The sequence below is a fragment of the Ascaphus truei genome, chromosome 2 (assembly GCF_040206685.1).
Source record: "Ascaphus truei isolate aAscTru1 chromosome 2, aAscTru1.hap1, whole genome shotgun sequence".
Lineage (NCBI taxonomy): Eukaryota > Metazoa > Chordata > Amphibia > Anura > Ascaphidae > Ascaphus > Ascaphus truei.
In genome coordinates, this window is record NC_134484.1 from 131596931 (window position 1) to 131612846 (window position 15916).

The 15916-nt window shown below is 44.5% G+C and overlaps 1 protein-coding gene across 2 annotated transcripts in view; it reads left to right on the top strand.

The window, feature by feature from the left end:
* Nucleotides 1-15916, top strand: part of OSBPL1A (oxysterol binding protein like 1A) — a 188666-nt gene that overhangs the window by 32277 nt on the left and 140473 nt on the right. For both annotated transcript variants that reach the window (XM_075584951.1, XM_075584962.1), the window contains 7 exons: nt 3121-3265; nt 5621-5688; nt 5791-5835; nt 8358-8431; nt 8644-8707; nt 9069-9167; nt 10460-10582. In XM_075584951.1, coding sequence (XP_075441066.1) covers nt 3121-3265; nt 5621-5688; nt 5791-5835; nt 8358-8431; nt 8644-8707; nt 9069-9167; nt 10460-10582 — 618 coding nt within the window. The remainder of the gene's footprint in view (nt 1-3120; nt 3266-5620; nt 5689-5790; nt 5836-8357; nt 8432-8643; nt 8708-9068; nt 9168-10459; nt 10583-15916) is intronic.

Sequence of the window (15916 nt, forward strand, 5' to 3'; positions counted from 1 at the left end):
ACATACTGTATATGGTGGTCATTTCCACAGATTCAAAAGTTTTGGACAAAGATCTAGAATATGTTACAGGAAATTACAGATACAAGAATCCCTCTAGACCCACTAACGTATTTATTAGCAAAGCCTGTTGAAGAGATATCTAATACGATGAGAAAAATGATCTCTATTGTTCTTACAGCAACCCGTTGCTCTATAGCAGCGGCGTGGAAGAATATAAATGTACCATCGAGACATACAATAATTAAGAGGGAATGAAGTTAAATTAATGGAAAAGCTTACAGCTCAACTGAATCAAAAATTAGATCAATTCTATAAGATATGGGAATTGTGGATGCCGTTTTTCAGGTAGAATCCTAATCATGGTTGATTGTTATCCCTTGTCTTTTACTTTTTAGCCCTTAGGCTAAGGCCCCGCTCCCTCAGTCAGCGTGCCCGCACTGCAGACAGGCGGCGCGCTGACAGGCACAGACCGCGACATGCGGTCTGTAGGGCGGCGGGAGGGGAGTGGGAGGGCGTGGTTTGAGCGGAGGGACCCGCTACTCCCCCCTCCCCCCCCCCTCCCCCCCCTCCCCCCCCTCCCTCCCCCCCCCCCCCCCTCCCTCCACGGGCTCGGTCTCGGTCTCCCGGGCTGCAGGAGGGAGCTGCTGGAAGGTAAGTAGCTCCCGCCCCCTTCCCCCACAAATGCCCTCCTCACACACGCTGATACATATATATACACACACACACCACCCACCTCCCCCTACCCCCTACCTTGTGGAGGAAGCTGTCTGACCGCTCCCGCCCCCGCCACTGATAGGCTCATCAGCGCACCACGTGACGCGTCACCGCTCGGGATCACAATTTTCTTGCATCCCCTGGCGGCTGACGCGTCAAAGCACGTTGTGAGCCGTGCAGCGAGGGGGGACTGGGACCGGCTAGGAACGGATACCCCTGCTGGTGAGGAACGCGGCTGCGAGCGCCGCCGGACGCAGCGGGACCAAAGCCTTAAGCATTCCCTCCCTCCCATTCCTTTCCTCTCTGGCCCCTTCTTTATCTATCCCTTTTCTTTATCTTTTCTATGTTAAAAAATAAGAATAGTTTGAAATTAAAAGAATCCAAAGAGATTTATATATAACAATTAAATTGATATGCAACAAACAGAAAATAGTAAAGAAAAATTGTTATGAAGATAATTGTTTTTACTAAGAGATGTATAAATATTGTTCCTTTATCAAAATTATATATGTAAGTAATATGTTCATTTAACTAAAATAATAAAATGCTGAAAAAAATAAAAAACAAATAGGCATTTGTCACTGCTGTTCTAAATCCTGAATAAACCCCGTTTACACAACGTAAATACAGTAAACTTTACAGTCGCTATAATTAAGAATTAACATATTTATAAATTAAGCTGTAATGTTTTCCCTCTAATCACTTATTTTAATCCTGTCTTCAATTGTACACCCCTTGCCTTTGCCATTATCCTTTCACTTTCTAGTAATAACCTATTATGATTTCATTGCTTACTATAAAATGCCAAGTACAATCTAAAATTCTGTAAATGGATTACACCGCATGACAGGCTACAGACAATATGAACGGGAAATCTGTGATTTGTGGAACAATGTAAGCAGTGTATTGAGATGCAGAAATAACATGACCACAATTCAGTGTGCATGTTGTAACGTAATCCATTTATATAGAGCGCAGACAGTCTGGCAAGAGGAAGTGAAGACTTGGGGTAAGGTAAATTTAGAAAGGGAGAGATATCAACACGTTTAGTAAAGGCTTCAATGAGAATGTGGATTTTCACCTGAGTTTTCAATATACCGTTGGAATTTGTGAGTGTAAAGGCACTACAGAGGGAAATGTTTTCAGACATGGTAGGGCCGTTCAGAAAAGTGAAGTAGAAGCTGGGAGAGTATGATGGGATTAAACTGGGAACAAGCAGCTCTGTTTAGGATGGCTCTTCAATTGGTAGGTTATTGTAATCAATAAGTAAATAAGGGATGATGGTATTTATCATTTAGATTGTGTAGTGAAGAAAATGCATATTGGCTGTATGACATAGCGGTATGTACAGTTGTGTCAATATCTGTTTGGAAGAACAAGGAATTGAAATAGGATTTTATGGCACGGAGTTTGTGCAAATATGCAGTATTTTGTGTCTGACAGTTTGAGAATATTTTGGGACATCCAAGGAATAATGCCACAGACACATGGCATTAGAACATTTGTCATTTGAGTAGGAAAAATAAATCAAATCACCTAGTGGGAGAATATACATTGAGAAGAGAGTATAGATAACCCAATGCTAGCCAACACACACTACAAATGAGAGGTGTCCATTACAGACACACAGACGAAAGTGTGAAACATCAGGGAACTCGTGAACCTTGTCCTGAATGCTTGGATAGGTGAACAATTGGAATACATTATTCTGGAACAGTATCAAAAGTTGCAGCTTTAAAGAGTATAAAGCAGGTACTGTATGACGACAAAGTCAACTTTAGGCATTGCTGTTCTAGTAGAATGTTTAGTATGAAAGACCAAAATAAAAGTGTGTCCATCTATGGCAATTATACCCAACCTTAGAAAGATCTCCCAAACTCCAGAGGGGAGGTGCATGTACCAAAGATACAAACAATATTTTCTATGAAGACGACACTAACAATTTGGTAATGGACATTATATAAAGGTCTGTAAGAAACTGTTATAACATGTCCACGAGATGTGATTGAGTAGTGTGCTCTAGAAACAGAAAAGGTCACATTAAAACAGCATTCACATTCTTCCCCAAAAGCTGACTCGCATTATTTTCAGCTCCAGGGACCCCCTGATTCCAGAGCTTACATACCAGTAAAGTTACCGATGTTGAATCCGGATTTAAATGGCCGTCCCAGTAAGAAGCCGGTAACAATATTAGTTTCGCATTGACCAGTGGGACTTGTGAGATTGAACGGCCATTGTGTTTCCCCTTAGACACTGATTTCACCATTGTGCATCTCCGGACCTGCAAATAGAGCAAACCAGCTACAGGGGTCCTGTCTGTTAAAAATCAAATGAAAATAAATATAAAAACAACTGGGATATTGCTGCTTTACACCAATATGTAATTGTATTTATTTTTTCTTTTAGTTAAACAAACCCAAGCCACCTGACATCAATTGCACCGACCAAATGGGAAATACCCCACTGCATTGTGCTGCATACCGTGGGCAGAAGCAGTGTGCTTTGAAACTTCTGAAAAATGGAGCTGCAGCGAATATAAAGAATATAAAAAGTAAGTACATTTGCTTTTATTTGTAAAAAAATAAATATTTGTCCTGGAGAAAGTGAATTGCCTCATGGTAGTAGCTTTTACCCCACACCAATAGAGGATTTAGTTTACAGAATGTGAGCATTGTGTTTTAACTCAACCAATGATCTAGTATAAGTGAAGCAGGCTTTTAAGACCTAAAATTGTAATTTACATGTTACACATATAAGACAAGGCATATATCTATCAATTAATTAGTGTGCCCAAGGGTTTTGCAGCATTGATCAATATAGTTCGCATGGGGCTGATGCCGAAATGCGTCACAGAAGAGATGGGTCTTAATTGATTCCTTGAAAGCTGAGTAAGTGGGAGCTTTCCTATTGTCAATACGGAGGTTGTTCCAGAGTTTAAACCCTTTTGCCGAGTGCTCTTTTGGATTTGAATCACGGAATACTGAGCAGTGAATTATTGGTCCTGCTGAGTTGTCTGGTTGGCTGATGAGGAGTGACTTGTTCCAAGATGTATGTTGGTGCTAGACGTGTATTTTTTTTTTTATAGATTATAGAAAGGCGTTTGAACTCCATTCACTGTCTGGTAGCCAGTAAAGTTCTGTTAGGTTTCCACTGATTTCTACGTATGCTCACAGGGTTCAAGCTCATCACCCTACGTGTTTCGGCTTCCTCAGGGGTAGGTTGGGTCGATGAACGCAGATTTTTCAGGTTGTCTGGGAACTTGCTGTGATCTATTGTTTGTCATGCAATCTTGAGGTTGGTGTGGCGGAGTATGCCTTCTGGGCCCTGTACTAGCCAGTATTGCAGGGATCCATGTTGCTGAGGTTCTTGATGAGGTCATCTTCTTTACCTGTGGGAAATGTTTCAGAATCCAGGAAACCTCCTCATGTTTCTGGGAGTGCAGTCCAAGTTTGGGTTTTTGTATCTATTGATCAATAGCCCTCCCTGCTATTCTGAAACTTGGAGTGAAAATCTTTTTATTGTTCACTGAACTCCATGGCTGGTTATGGTTTATTCCTGAGGCAGCTGGAATTAGTCTGAGTTTCTACTATATTCAAAATGTATTTGGAGTTATTTGCCGCTTCTATTTTTGTTAGGTAGGCTTTCTTGGCAGGCATGATCATCTTGTAGTAGAATTTTAGATGGATCCAAGGATGGTCCTGAAATGTTGTGTACTCTGACTTCACGAATAAAATACAAATTTTTTAAGTAAAACGTTATGAAGTTTCTTTGACTATTGAAGTCTATTTGAATTCTATACAAGGGACCTGAATATATATATATATATATATATACTGTATATATATATTTTTTTTTTCTACATGATTGTGTTTGGGTGCACTCTCTTTTTGATTCTGTTGGCCCCATGAAAACCATTTGACTAGTTTTTTTTCCCACTGGCTATTGTAGTACTCCTGTTTTTGCCACGTGCGCTTGAGTTTCCATTTTTGCATTTGAGTGCTAGTAGATCAGGAGAAAATCAGCTGTTCTGGTTTCCCTTGTTGCATGGTTTTAGAGGAGTGATTGTCTTGTGGTAGACAATCTGCACATTTTGGATTTTTCTTTTGTGTCTCTCGGAGAGTTGAGGTCCCACATAGTCCAGAGGGGTAGGGATACACTATATGAGAATTTCTGGATACACAACCTATTGGGTTCACTACTTGCCTTTAACCTATTGGGTTCATATGAGTGTGCATCATAAGAGTGCAAGAATTTCTATTCCTAACAGTCCAGACATATTGCACTATATTTTCTTGGTTTATTATATTTTTTATGTGATTCTATACTTCCCACAACACGAGAAAATCTACTGCAAGGACGGTTCATCTGGGTTTTTGAGTAGCGAATCAGTCTTATTTCTTATTAGCACTTTTAATACTGTAGGTTTCCAATTAAACACTTCTTAAATTGAAACTGTCATCTTTTATTAAATTGCACTATATCTATAATGTGTGAATTGCATGTTGCACTTGTAAATAGTTAAGTGCTCCTCTATGTATAAAGAGCGCCTGGCATTTTTTAAATTTCATTTCTAAGGTACCTGTTTTGAGTTTTGCTAATTAAAAGTAAAACATACCTTTTTTTGTGGTAAATGCTGTGAAAAGGCAAAGGGGATAGCCGGTCACATTCAACAACTACCTGCAATTAATTTCCTTTTCAGATGTTCAACTAATTATTAGACCCCTGGATACATATATAATACTATCAAACTAAAACGGAAAGCATTTTCTATGGCATCTTCAACCCTTCAGAAGATTGTTAAATATTTTTCTTGAGTGGCACAAAGAGAAAACCGTCATTGTCTGGTCAAGCCTAGTTTTTTAGAACATATGTTGCCATTTATTATTGCACATTTCTGGTGTTACAGATCAGATACCACTAGACCTTGCACACCGTATCGAAATTAAGCAGGTTCTTCGAAGCAGTGTTGGCAAGGTGAGAAATACATATACATGTCATACAAAGCTCATTCATTTGGATGTATGGCATTCATTGATACCCTAATAAACCTTTTTTTTTTTTTTTGTGTGTGTGCAGTACATAAACAAAACTCTCCAGCGATATGAAGGCCCACTCTGCAAGGTATTTCTGGATTTCATCAAAACTAAAATCACCTTGACTCATCATTTCCTTATTTACAAACATCCTTTTTCTAGGCCTTAACGTACAAGTAAACTATCAATTTATATATTTAAAAAAATGTCAAAGCATGTATATAAAAAAAAAATCACTTAAGGTGGTCCCTTTTCCCCCTCCCCTCCCCCTCCCCTCCCCCTCCCCCCCACCCCCTCCACACACAGTTAGATGGCCGACTATAAACAGAATATCCTAAATTTGCTTTTAAGTACTAACATTGGTCTGCAGATAAGGTATTCTTGTTTAGCTAAGCCAGTTTAAGGATTAGGTGAAGAATGCCATTGGGTGCAAGTTGCCTCACCTGTGTAGAGGTGTAGAGATAAATTAGCATCAGATTTAAACGGTATGCAGAGGGCTAACGGGCTAATTAAAACGGGGTCCCTGGGTCACTTTGTCACAGTGAATGTTCCTAAAGAAACTGAGCTTTTTGGATTCTAAAGTAGAGCTGTAATCTAAAGTAGTCCATATTGGGGCATTTTCACATGAGAACTTATGAGCATTCGACTTGAGTGGGAGTTTATGCGATAGTGCTCTGATTGGCTCTATTTAATGAATAAACCTCTGAGAAGCGAAAACAAAACCTGATCGGATGAAGTCTTTTTTGTCCTGTTCAAAATTGCCCCTCCTTTACCATGTTCATTCTGATCTTTGCCTTATTCTGAAATAGTTCGGTTTGTCTTTTAAAATAATTGCTTTTTATAAAAATATTTTTTTTCAGGGAATTCAGTCTACATTTGTGAATTTTCTAAAGTTTCTCCATAAATCAGCCATGGTCGCAGCCATTTTGGAAATGCTGCAGTGTTCTTACTTTGGATAGGGCCCTAAGTTCTGTATGCATGGTATATTTTCTGATATTTTGTTATACAGCTAAACCCCGTTATAACGCGCCTCGCTATACCGCGATTCGGTTATAACGCGGTTTTCCCGTGGCTCCCGTTTAAAAAAAAAAAACTGTGCACACACACTGCACACACACTGCACACACACTGCACACACACTGCACGCACACTGCACACACACTGCACACACACTGCACGCACACTGCACGCACACTGCACGCACACACACTGCACACACACTGCACACACACTGCACACACACTGCACACACACTGCACACACACTGCACACACACTGCACACACACTGCTCACACACTGCTCACACACTGCTCACACTGCACACTGCACACTGCACACACACTGCTCATTGCTCACACTGCACACTGCACACACACTGCTCATTGCTCACACTGCACACACACTGCTCACACTGACGCACACTGCACACACACTGCTCATTGCTCACACTGCACACACACTGCTCACACTGACGCACACTGCACACTGCACACACACTGCTCATTGCTCACACTGCTCACACTGCACACACTGACACACTGCTCATTGCTCACACTGCACACACTGACACACTGCTCATTGCTCACACTACACACTGACACACACACACACACACACACACACACACACACACACACACACACACACACACACTACACATATACATAAATCAGCCTTACCTTACCTTGGGGATGATTTTTGAGGCATGTGGCTGCAGGGTGGGGGGGGGCGTGCCGGTGGGGGTGGTGCTGCGGTGGAGGGGGATGATGGCTGCTGCGGGGGCCCCTGATGCTGCGGGGGCTGGTGGGATGGCCCTGTGCAGCGTGGGGGGGCATGGGGGGGGGGAGGGCAGGACGACCCTGCGCTACGGCAGGGCCAGGGTGCCCTGTATTGCGGCGCGAGGGCCCTGTGCTGCGGCGGGGGGGAGCCGGACCGGAGGGGAATCCCCCCTCCCATCTCCTGTCACGCGGTGACAGGGGAAGCGGAAGCCGGAGGGGCATCCCCCCTCCCATCTCCTGTACCGCGGTGGCAGGGGAAGCCGGAACCGGAGGGGTATCCCCCCTCCCATCTCCTGTCACGCGGTGACAGGGGAAGCGGAAGCCGGAGGGGCATCCCCCCTCCCATCTCCTGTCCCGCGGTGACAGGGGAAGCTGAAGCCGGAGGGGAATCCCCCCTCCCATCTCCTGTCACGCGGTGACAGGGGAAGCTGAAGCCGGAGGGGAATCCCCCCTCCCATCTCCTGTCACGCGGTGATAGGGGGAAGCCGGGACCGCGGGGTAAATACTGTATGCACTGATGCGGCGGCCATTTTTTTTTAAAATTAGCGCGACCCCGTTAGTAACGCGGTGGTCTCGGGGTGGACCCCGAGGACCGCGTTATAACGGGGTTTAGCTGTACTTGTTTTTTTTGAAGATTGGCTTTTAGATCCTTTTTTATTTTAAATTGTGAAACAAGCATAGATGGTACCTAAAATGCTGCATGGTGGAATAGGTGTCTTCGAGCAATGTCGGTGTTTAGGACTTCTACTTGAGTTAGTGGACAGAGGGTGGGAGATCAGCTTTAGACAAGAATATTATATTATTTTAATGCTGCTATTTTTGTGTTTTTAGAGCTCACGTTTTTTTGTCTGGAAACTTTTTTGGGTAGTTTTGGAAGAAGGTGTTCTATCCTGGTACCAAAAACAGTAAGTTATTCATGGTATATCTTTTCTTTTAATCGTCTGCTCTAGTACTTTACCACCCGTGGAAACCTAGACTATTCACTTAGCATGTAGTAGTCCATGAGCTATTTGTTTTTCTTTTGGTATTCAGAGAATTTTTGTAAATGTAAATGTTTCAGATAATTGAAAAAAGTCATGTCTTAAAAATGTTCTAAAACATGTTTAATGTTCTACAGAGCTGATGCAGTAAGCCGCATTCATCGGCAAGGTTGCAAGCACCTAACTCAAGCCATCTGCACGGTAGGAGCAATATGCAATTAAATAACATACTGAAAAGGTTGAAGTTATGGTAATGTGTAACTTTGTAAGTAGTTACAAAAATTCTGCCTTTGATTGTTAATGTCAATTTAATTTACTTAAAATGTTTAAATGTGCAAAATAACTCTCCTCTGAATAGCCTCTTCTCTGCTTGGTATATAGTAAATTATTTTTTTTCTTGAATCTGTCATTGTATTGTAGCATAATGTATAGGTCATATACAGTACATGTACATATACATTTGTGTCTTAGAACCTGGTGAGGACAATTGCCATTCACAAGCTAAAATTACTTTGAATATACGAGTATGTATTATTGACTCACTCTTTCATTTATTCTGCAGGTGAAATGCACGGACGAATGTTCTTTTTCTGTTAAATACTTTGATGACAGCATTCATAACTTTAAAGTTCATCCTAAAAGCCTCAAACAGACAAGAGGGGTATGTTTGAGGAAGCATCTAAATGTTTAATTTCCCTGTATAAACTTCCTTAAATTGTTCCCATATTGGTGCTACTGAACCAGTAAAGGTAAAGCCTGTCTTTGGAGTGGGGCAGTGTGGCTCGTCATTACAGTGGGGGGGGGGGGGGGGGGGGGCAGGAAGAAGAGGAGGAGACCAATAACTTTCTGGGGTATAGGAGCTTGATTTTGACATGCACGTCACTAGCAGATAACCCCAGATCTAATTCCAATATACCTTGTCATCGCTTGGTAAATGTGTGGAAAAAAATGATCACAATACGGCGCTCAAAAGAATTAGTGCACTTTACGTGATCACAATATAGCTTAATAGCAATATTAAGTGCTTGTGAAAAATAGATAATAATTGGTGTTGATAATACAAACGAATGATTGAATGCTGCTGTGACCCAATGGTGGATTGCTTTCTCAATCCGGTGAAGTTTCAGGAGTCCAATATTGTAGGGAAGCGCAAACACATGTGGAGACAAAAAACAGATATCCAGTAGTGCAGTATAGTCTGTGCAAATGGATGTTGACTCGTTAATTCTTATGAGTGAGGTACTCACAAGTGAGGGATGATCTAGATACACGTAATAGTATCTTTAGACAGTAGATCTTTAGACCGCAATCTAGCTGAGGGTGGAACCGGATGGGGTAGATTCACTTGTACCCTTTAGGAATGAGAGAGAGAGGACCGGACATGGTGCAGACTAATAAAACTTTATAATGGTAAGTATATAGAAGATTACACTCGCATGGTACAAATGTAATACAGGCAGTTTGATCTACGCGATCGACACCGGCTGCTGGAACTTGAAGCAGCGTTTCACCTCCTCGGTAATGTCTTCCCGCTGGACATACACCTCACGGCTCTGTCTATAGGCTCCTGTAAGCAGGTAGAGTGAAAAGATCATCCCTCACTTGTGAGTACCCCACTCATAAGAATTAACGAGTCAACATCCATTTGCACAGACTATACTGCACTATTGGATATCTGTTTTTTGTCTCCACATGTGTTTGCTCTTCCCTACATCGCTTGGTAAATATCAGTGTCTGTCGGTTTTTTGTCACAATGGGTTTTGGAGACACAACAAATTAGACTTGCATGTATAAATAATATAGATATAATTTCTTCTTGAGATATATGTATATCGGCATTACGGTGTACACTCAAATAAGTCAATGCTGTTGTCTGCTTTAAGTAAATGGCTCTACCCTCTCTGTCTGCACTGGAATATTGTGCCCGAAGTGTTATCTTTGTTTAATTAACAGGATTGGCTGGCTGCAATTGAAGAGCATTCTGCATACAGCACTCACTATTGTTCCCAAGACCAGCTGAGTGACGATGAAGATGAAGACTTGGTACTTGTGGGAGACTTGCAGGAGTCACTTGAGGTAATTCTATTTAGTGTCAGATTTTGCACTTGGCTAATGGTGCAGCAGTCAAATTTCAGATGTTTGGGGCATGGTATAACTTGTACTTACAAGCCAGACTTTATTATTACTGCTGAACCCCGTTATAACGCGATGCTCTGGGTCTACATAATGAGACTGCGTTATAACTGGGATCGTGAAAGGACTTAACTGGCCTCTGCAGCTCTCTCCTCTCTGCAGCAGAGGCTCTCTCCTCTCTTCCTGCTTCATCAGGCTGCGTCCACGTGCGTGGTGCACATCGCCAAGTTTTTTAGATATAGATAGATATATCATTTAATGCTTTATTGCTAAAGGACACACACACCTCCCCCCACCTCGATTCCTCCATGGTATGCTAAAATTATTAGTGGTGGGGTGGGAGGTGTTTGTCCGTTGGCAATAAAGCATTGAATGTTTTTAAAAAAAAATAACCTTGGAGGTGTGCACCGTGGATGCAGCCTGATGAAGCAGGGACTGAGGAGAGAGCTGCAAATGCCGGGTAAATCCTCGAGCAGCGGCCATTTCTTTAAAAAAACAAAATAAACTTGTTTTTTAAATCGGGAACCATGCTCAGACTGCGTTATAAGCGGATCCGTGTTGTAGCGGATCACACTATAACAGGGTTGAGCTGAATGTGCTATTTTTGGAACAATGACATTCAAGGGCTACCTATAGGTAGGATTTTTCAATGGATAATTCAGCTACAAAAAAGCCTCTTGGACCTCATTGGAAATATTAGCTGATATAATATACATGTACTTGTCAATTTATTAACTCATTGATTGGAAGAAGGACCTGCAAAATGTTGACGGGCTCCTCTACCAAACAAGTGGTGGTAAAGTAAATACCTGTGTTGTGCTGACTGCTAGCGCTATCTATCTATGTGGTGTTTGTAACCACTAACCACAAATCGCAATCTTAATCTTTAAAGTACTAGAGGGAGCTCAGAGTGATTCTGCCAGTAGACAAGTCAGCCTCTGCCCATCCTGGAAGGAGTATTATGGAGTAACAGGTCTTAGTATGTATAGCCCTTATTGTTTATGGTTAGTTGCATATTAAACTTGCTGCTGATATTGGTTGTATCTGGACCATTCTTTCCAATATTAAAATGTAAACCTGTGCACAGTGGGTACAAGTTCCAGTCTTGGTTCTCCTGGGTAGCTTGATGCGATACATAGTCATTGTATTTTTAGAAGGGTTGCATTGTTGCTTTGCTTTTCTGCAATATTTCAGCTTTCACTATGTTCATTTGACGGTAAACATTAGTACTCCTGCGGGTGGAATAGCGCATTAGTCCTGCCTCCTTCTCGCATGCTACTCGTTAAAACTAACATCTACTTTACATGCTGGTGTGTTGTATGTCGACACTGTAACATGCCAGCAGGAGTTTTAATGTCTGCAATGCTAAATAAGATGTAGCAATGGTACATTAATCATTTACTTCTGATCGTATTTGATCTTCAAGACAGATGTTCCATTTTTGTCCCACACTTATGGTTGCCAGGTGGCTTGTCCAAAAATACTGGCCAAAATGGTGAAAGGTGTGACGCGCGCGAGAATCGTTGGTGAGGAAGAATGTTATTTATAAATGACCTGATTATGTAACAATCTTTTCTAAATTTCACTCCAAGCATTTACCAATTTGCACCACTTTATATTCTGTTTCGCAAAACATCTGGGAATGAGTCTTGGGAGGGAGCGCCCTTCCGAGGATTTTTTTCCCGGAAATAGAATATGAAATAGTGCAAATTGGTGCATGCTTGGAGTGAAATTTATAACAAATGACGCAATGGTCAGATCATTTATAAATAACTGACCTGCAGTCATACTGTACACGGCGAGCAATACTGATCTTACTGCTCCTCCCACAAATTCCAAGATTGTTGCACCCCTCCTCATCCTCTCTCTCCCCCCTTATCCTCTCACCCTCCCACCATCTCGACCTCTCACCCCCTCCCCTTATCCCCCCTCCCTTCGTGCCCTCTCATCCCCCCTCCCTTCGTGCCCTCTCATCCCCCCTCCCTTCGTGCCCTCTCATCCCCCCTCCCTTCGTGCCCTCTCATCCCCCCACCCTTCGTGCCCTCTCATCCCCCCTCCCTTCGTGCCCTCTCATCCCCCCATCCCTTCGTGCCCTCTCATCCCCCCCATCCCTTCGTGCCCTCTCATCCCCCCCATCCCTTCGTGCCCTCTCATCCCCCCCATCCCTTCGTGCCCTCTCATCCCCCCATCCCTTCGTGCCCTCTCATCCCCCCCATCCCTTCGTGCCCTCTCATCCCCCCCATCCCTTCGTGCCCTCTCATCCCCCCCATCCCTTCGTGCCCTCTCATCCCCCCCATCCCTTCGTGCCCTCTCATCCCCCCCATCCCTTCGTGCCCTCTCATCCCCCCCATCCCTTCGTGCCCTCTCATCCCCCCCATCCCTTCGTGCCCTCTCATCCCCCCCATCCCTTCGTGCCCTCTCATCCCCCCCATCCCTTCGTGCCCTCTCATCCCCCCCATCCCTTCGTGCCCTCTCATCCCCCCCATCCCTTCGTGCCCTCTCATCCCCCCCATCCCTTCGTGCCCTCTCATCCCCCCCATCCCTTCGTGCCCTCTCATCCCCCCCATCCCTTCGTGCCCTCTCATCCCCCCCATCCCTTCGTGCCCTCTCATCCCCCCCATCCCTTCGTGCCCTCTCATCCCCCCCATCCCTTCGTGCCCTCTCATCCCCCCCATCCCTTCGTGCCCTCTCATCCCCCATCCCTTCGTGCCCTCTCATCCCCCATCCCTTCGTGCCCTCTCATCCCCCCATCCCTTCGTGCCCTCTCATCCCCCCCATCCCTTCGTGCCCTCTCATCCCCCCCATCCCTTCGTGCCCTCTCATCCCCCCCATCCCTTCGTGCCCTCTCATCCCCCCCATCCCTTCGTGCCCTCTCATCCCCCCCATCCCTTCGTGCCCTCTCATCCCCCCCCATCCCTTCGTGCCCTCTCATCCCCCCCCATCCCTTCGTGCCCTCTCATCCCCCCCATCCCTTCGTGCCCTCTCATCCCCCTCCATCCCTTCGTGCCCTCTCATCCCCCCCATCCCTTCGTGCCCTCTCATCCCCCCCCATCCCTTCGTGCCCTCTCATCCCCCCCCATCCCTTCGTGCCCTCTCATCCCCCCCATCCCTTCGTGCCCTCTCATCCCCCCCCATCCCTTCGTGCCCTCTCATCCCCCATCCCTTCGTGCCCTCTCATCCCCCCTCCCTTCGTGCCCTCTCATCCCCCCTCCCTTCGTGCCCTCTCATCCCCCCCATCCCTTCGTGCCCTCTCATCCCCCCCATCCCTTCGTGCCCTCTCATCCCCCCCATCCCTTCGTGCCCTCTCATCCCCCCCATCCCTTCGTGCCCTCTCATCCCCCCCATCCCTTCGTGCCCTCTCATCCCCCCCATCCCTTCGTGCCCTCTCATCCCCCCCATCCCTTCGTGCCCTCTCATCCCCCCCATCCCTTCGTGCCCTCTCATCCCCCCCATCCCTTCGTGCCCTCTCATCCCCCCCATCCCTTCGTGCCCTCTCATCCCCCCCATCCCTTCGTGCCCTCTCATCCCCCCATCCCTTCGTGCCCTCTCATCCCCCCCATCCCTTCGTGCCCTCTCATCCCCCCCATCCCTTCGTGCCCTCTCATCCCCCCCATCCCTTCGTGCCCTCTCATCCCCCCCATCCCTTCGTGCCCTCTCATCCCCCCCATCCCTTCGTGCCCTCTCATCCCCCCCATCCCTTCGTGCCCTCTCATCCCCCCCATCCCTTCGTGCCCTCTCATCCCCCCCATCCCTTCGTGCCCTCTCATCCCCCCCATCCCTTGGTGCAAAATCATAAAATTTGGTTCTTTACCCCACGATAACGACTGCAATAATGTTTGCTAAATCATTGCTAAAATCCAGCTGTCCTGTACCAAGAACATCAAAGGTCTTCTCTTTAAGATGCAGGAAGATAGTACCTCTGCTTGTAGACGCATTTGCAGAATTTGATGTAACAGATCTCCTTCAATACAGTTATGTGAGCATTTTTATAGAGATTTTGAACTTCTAAATTAAATTTGAGCTCAGTGGCAAAGTCAAAAGTGCATCTAAATATTATGAATATTTGAACAACTAAATCTGTAAAAAGTACCTTTCATAATCAACTGCATTTAATTCTCTAAATATTATGGCTACTTATTGTTCTATTCATGACACTTCTTCTAGTCTCAATCAGATTTTTAGGTGTGAAAAATTTTACTGTTACAATAAATGTAGCTTAGAGCCTTTTTTCACCTGATCCTTCAATAGGAAAGGTCCTCTAATAAAGCTTGAAAATCAAGGAAAGAACAACTGTAGTGTAAAACTTTTTACTACAATAAAAAAAAGATTAAACTCTCACATTGCGCTCAAAAACGTAAGTGAATAAATCACCTTGGGACGCATAAAGCTCATCCCGAACCTCCTTCAGGTAGAGCTGTGGCGTCTGTGTTGTTCCTGCACTCCGGTCAGCAATTCCACTGCAAACTCCCACAGCTCCTCGACTGTAATTCAAAGGGTCTCCTTATGCTGTTATCAGGGATCCTCTGTACTGTCCAGTATGCCGTCCCTTCGGCAACTTGCCTACTTATTTGTCTCTGTAAATGTCAAACAAATTGTAACCCAATGGATTTGCCTGCTACTTATAAACTTCACAGCCGGGGGGATGCCAATAAAAACTTAAGTACTTGAATACATCATTTTGTTTTGCATTGATGAAGCCCATAAATATTTGCGAGTAGGACTCATTTAAAAAAAAAAATGTTTTATGGGTCATAAAATCAGATGTGTTCTCTAAAAAACACACCCATGCCAATTTTGCCATTTGGCAGTCTAATAGTGTATGTATATCTTTATATGTATAACACCACCCATGTACAAAGCGCTTTGCTGCTGTAATACACATGCCCTAATAGAAGACATTACTATAAGGAGTCCCTGGACCGAAGAGCTTACAATCTTAAGTAGTTAAGTACCGAGAACTTCGAGACCTTAGGAAGGTGTTGTAGTAAGTGGTTCTGCATGGGTCATGGAAATGCATATGAGATGTATAGTATCAGCCAACGTAGCTACCCCTGGCTTCATTAAAGAGGTGTGTTTTAAGTTGGGCCTTAAAGGTGGTGAAAGATGGTACTAGTTGGATATTGAGGGGGTGCGCATTCCAGGCGTGGGGCAGTAAGTGAGGTTTTAAACGGGGGAGAGCTTTAGATGCAAAATGGGTAGACAGAAGACGACTATGAACAGAACACAAGAATCGGACAGGTGTATAGTGAGACATTAGGGCTGAGTTGTAAGGAGGGG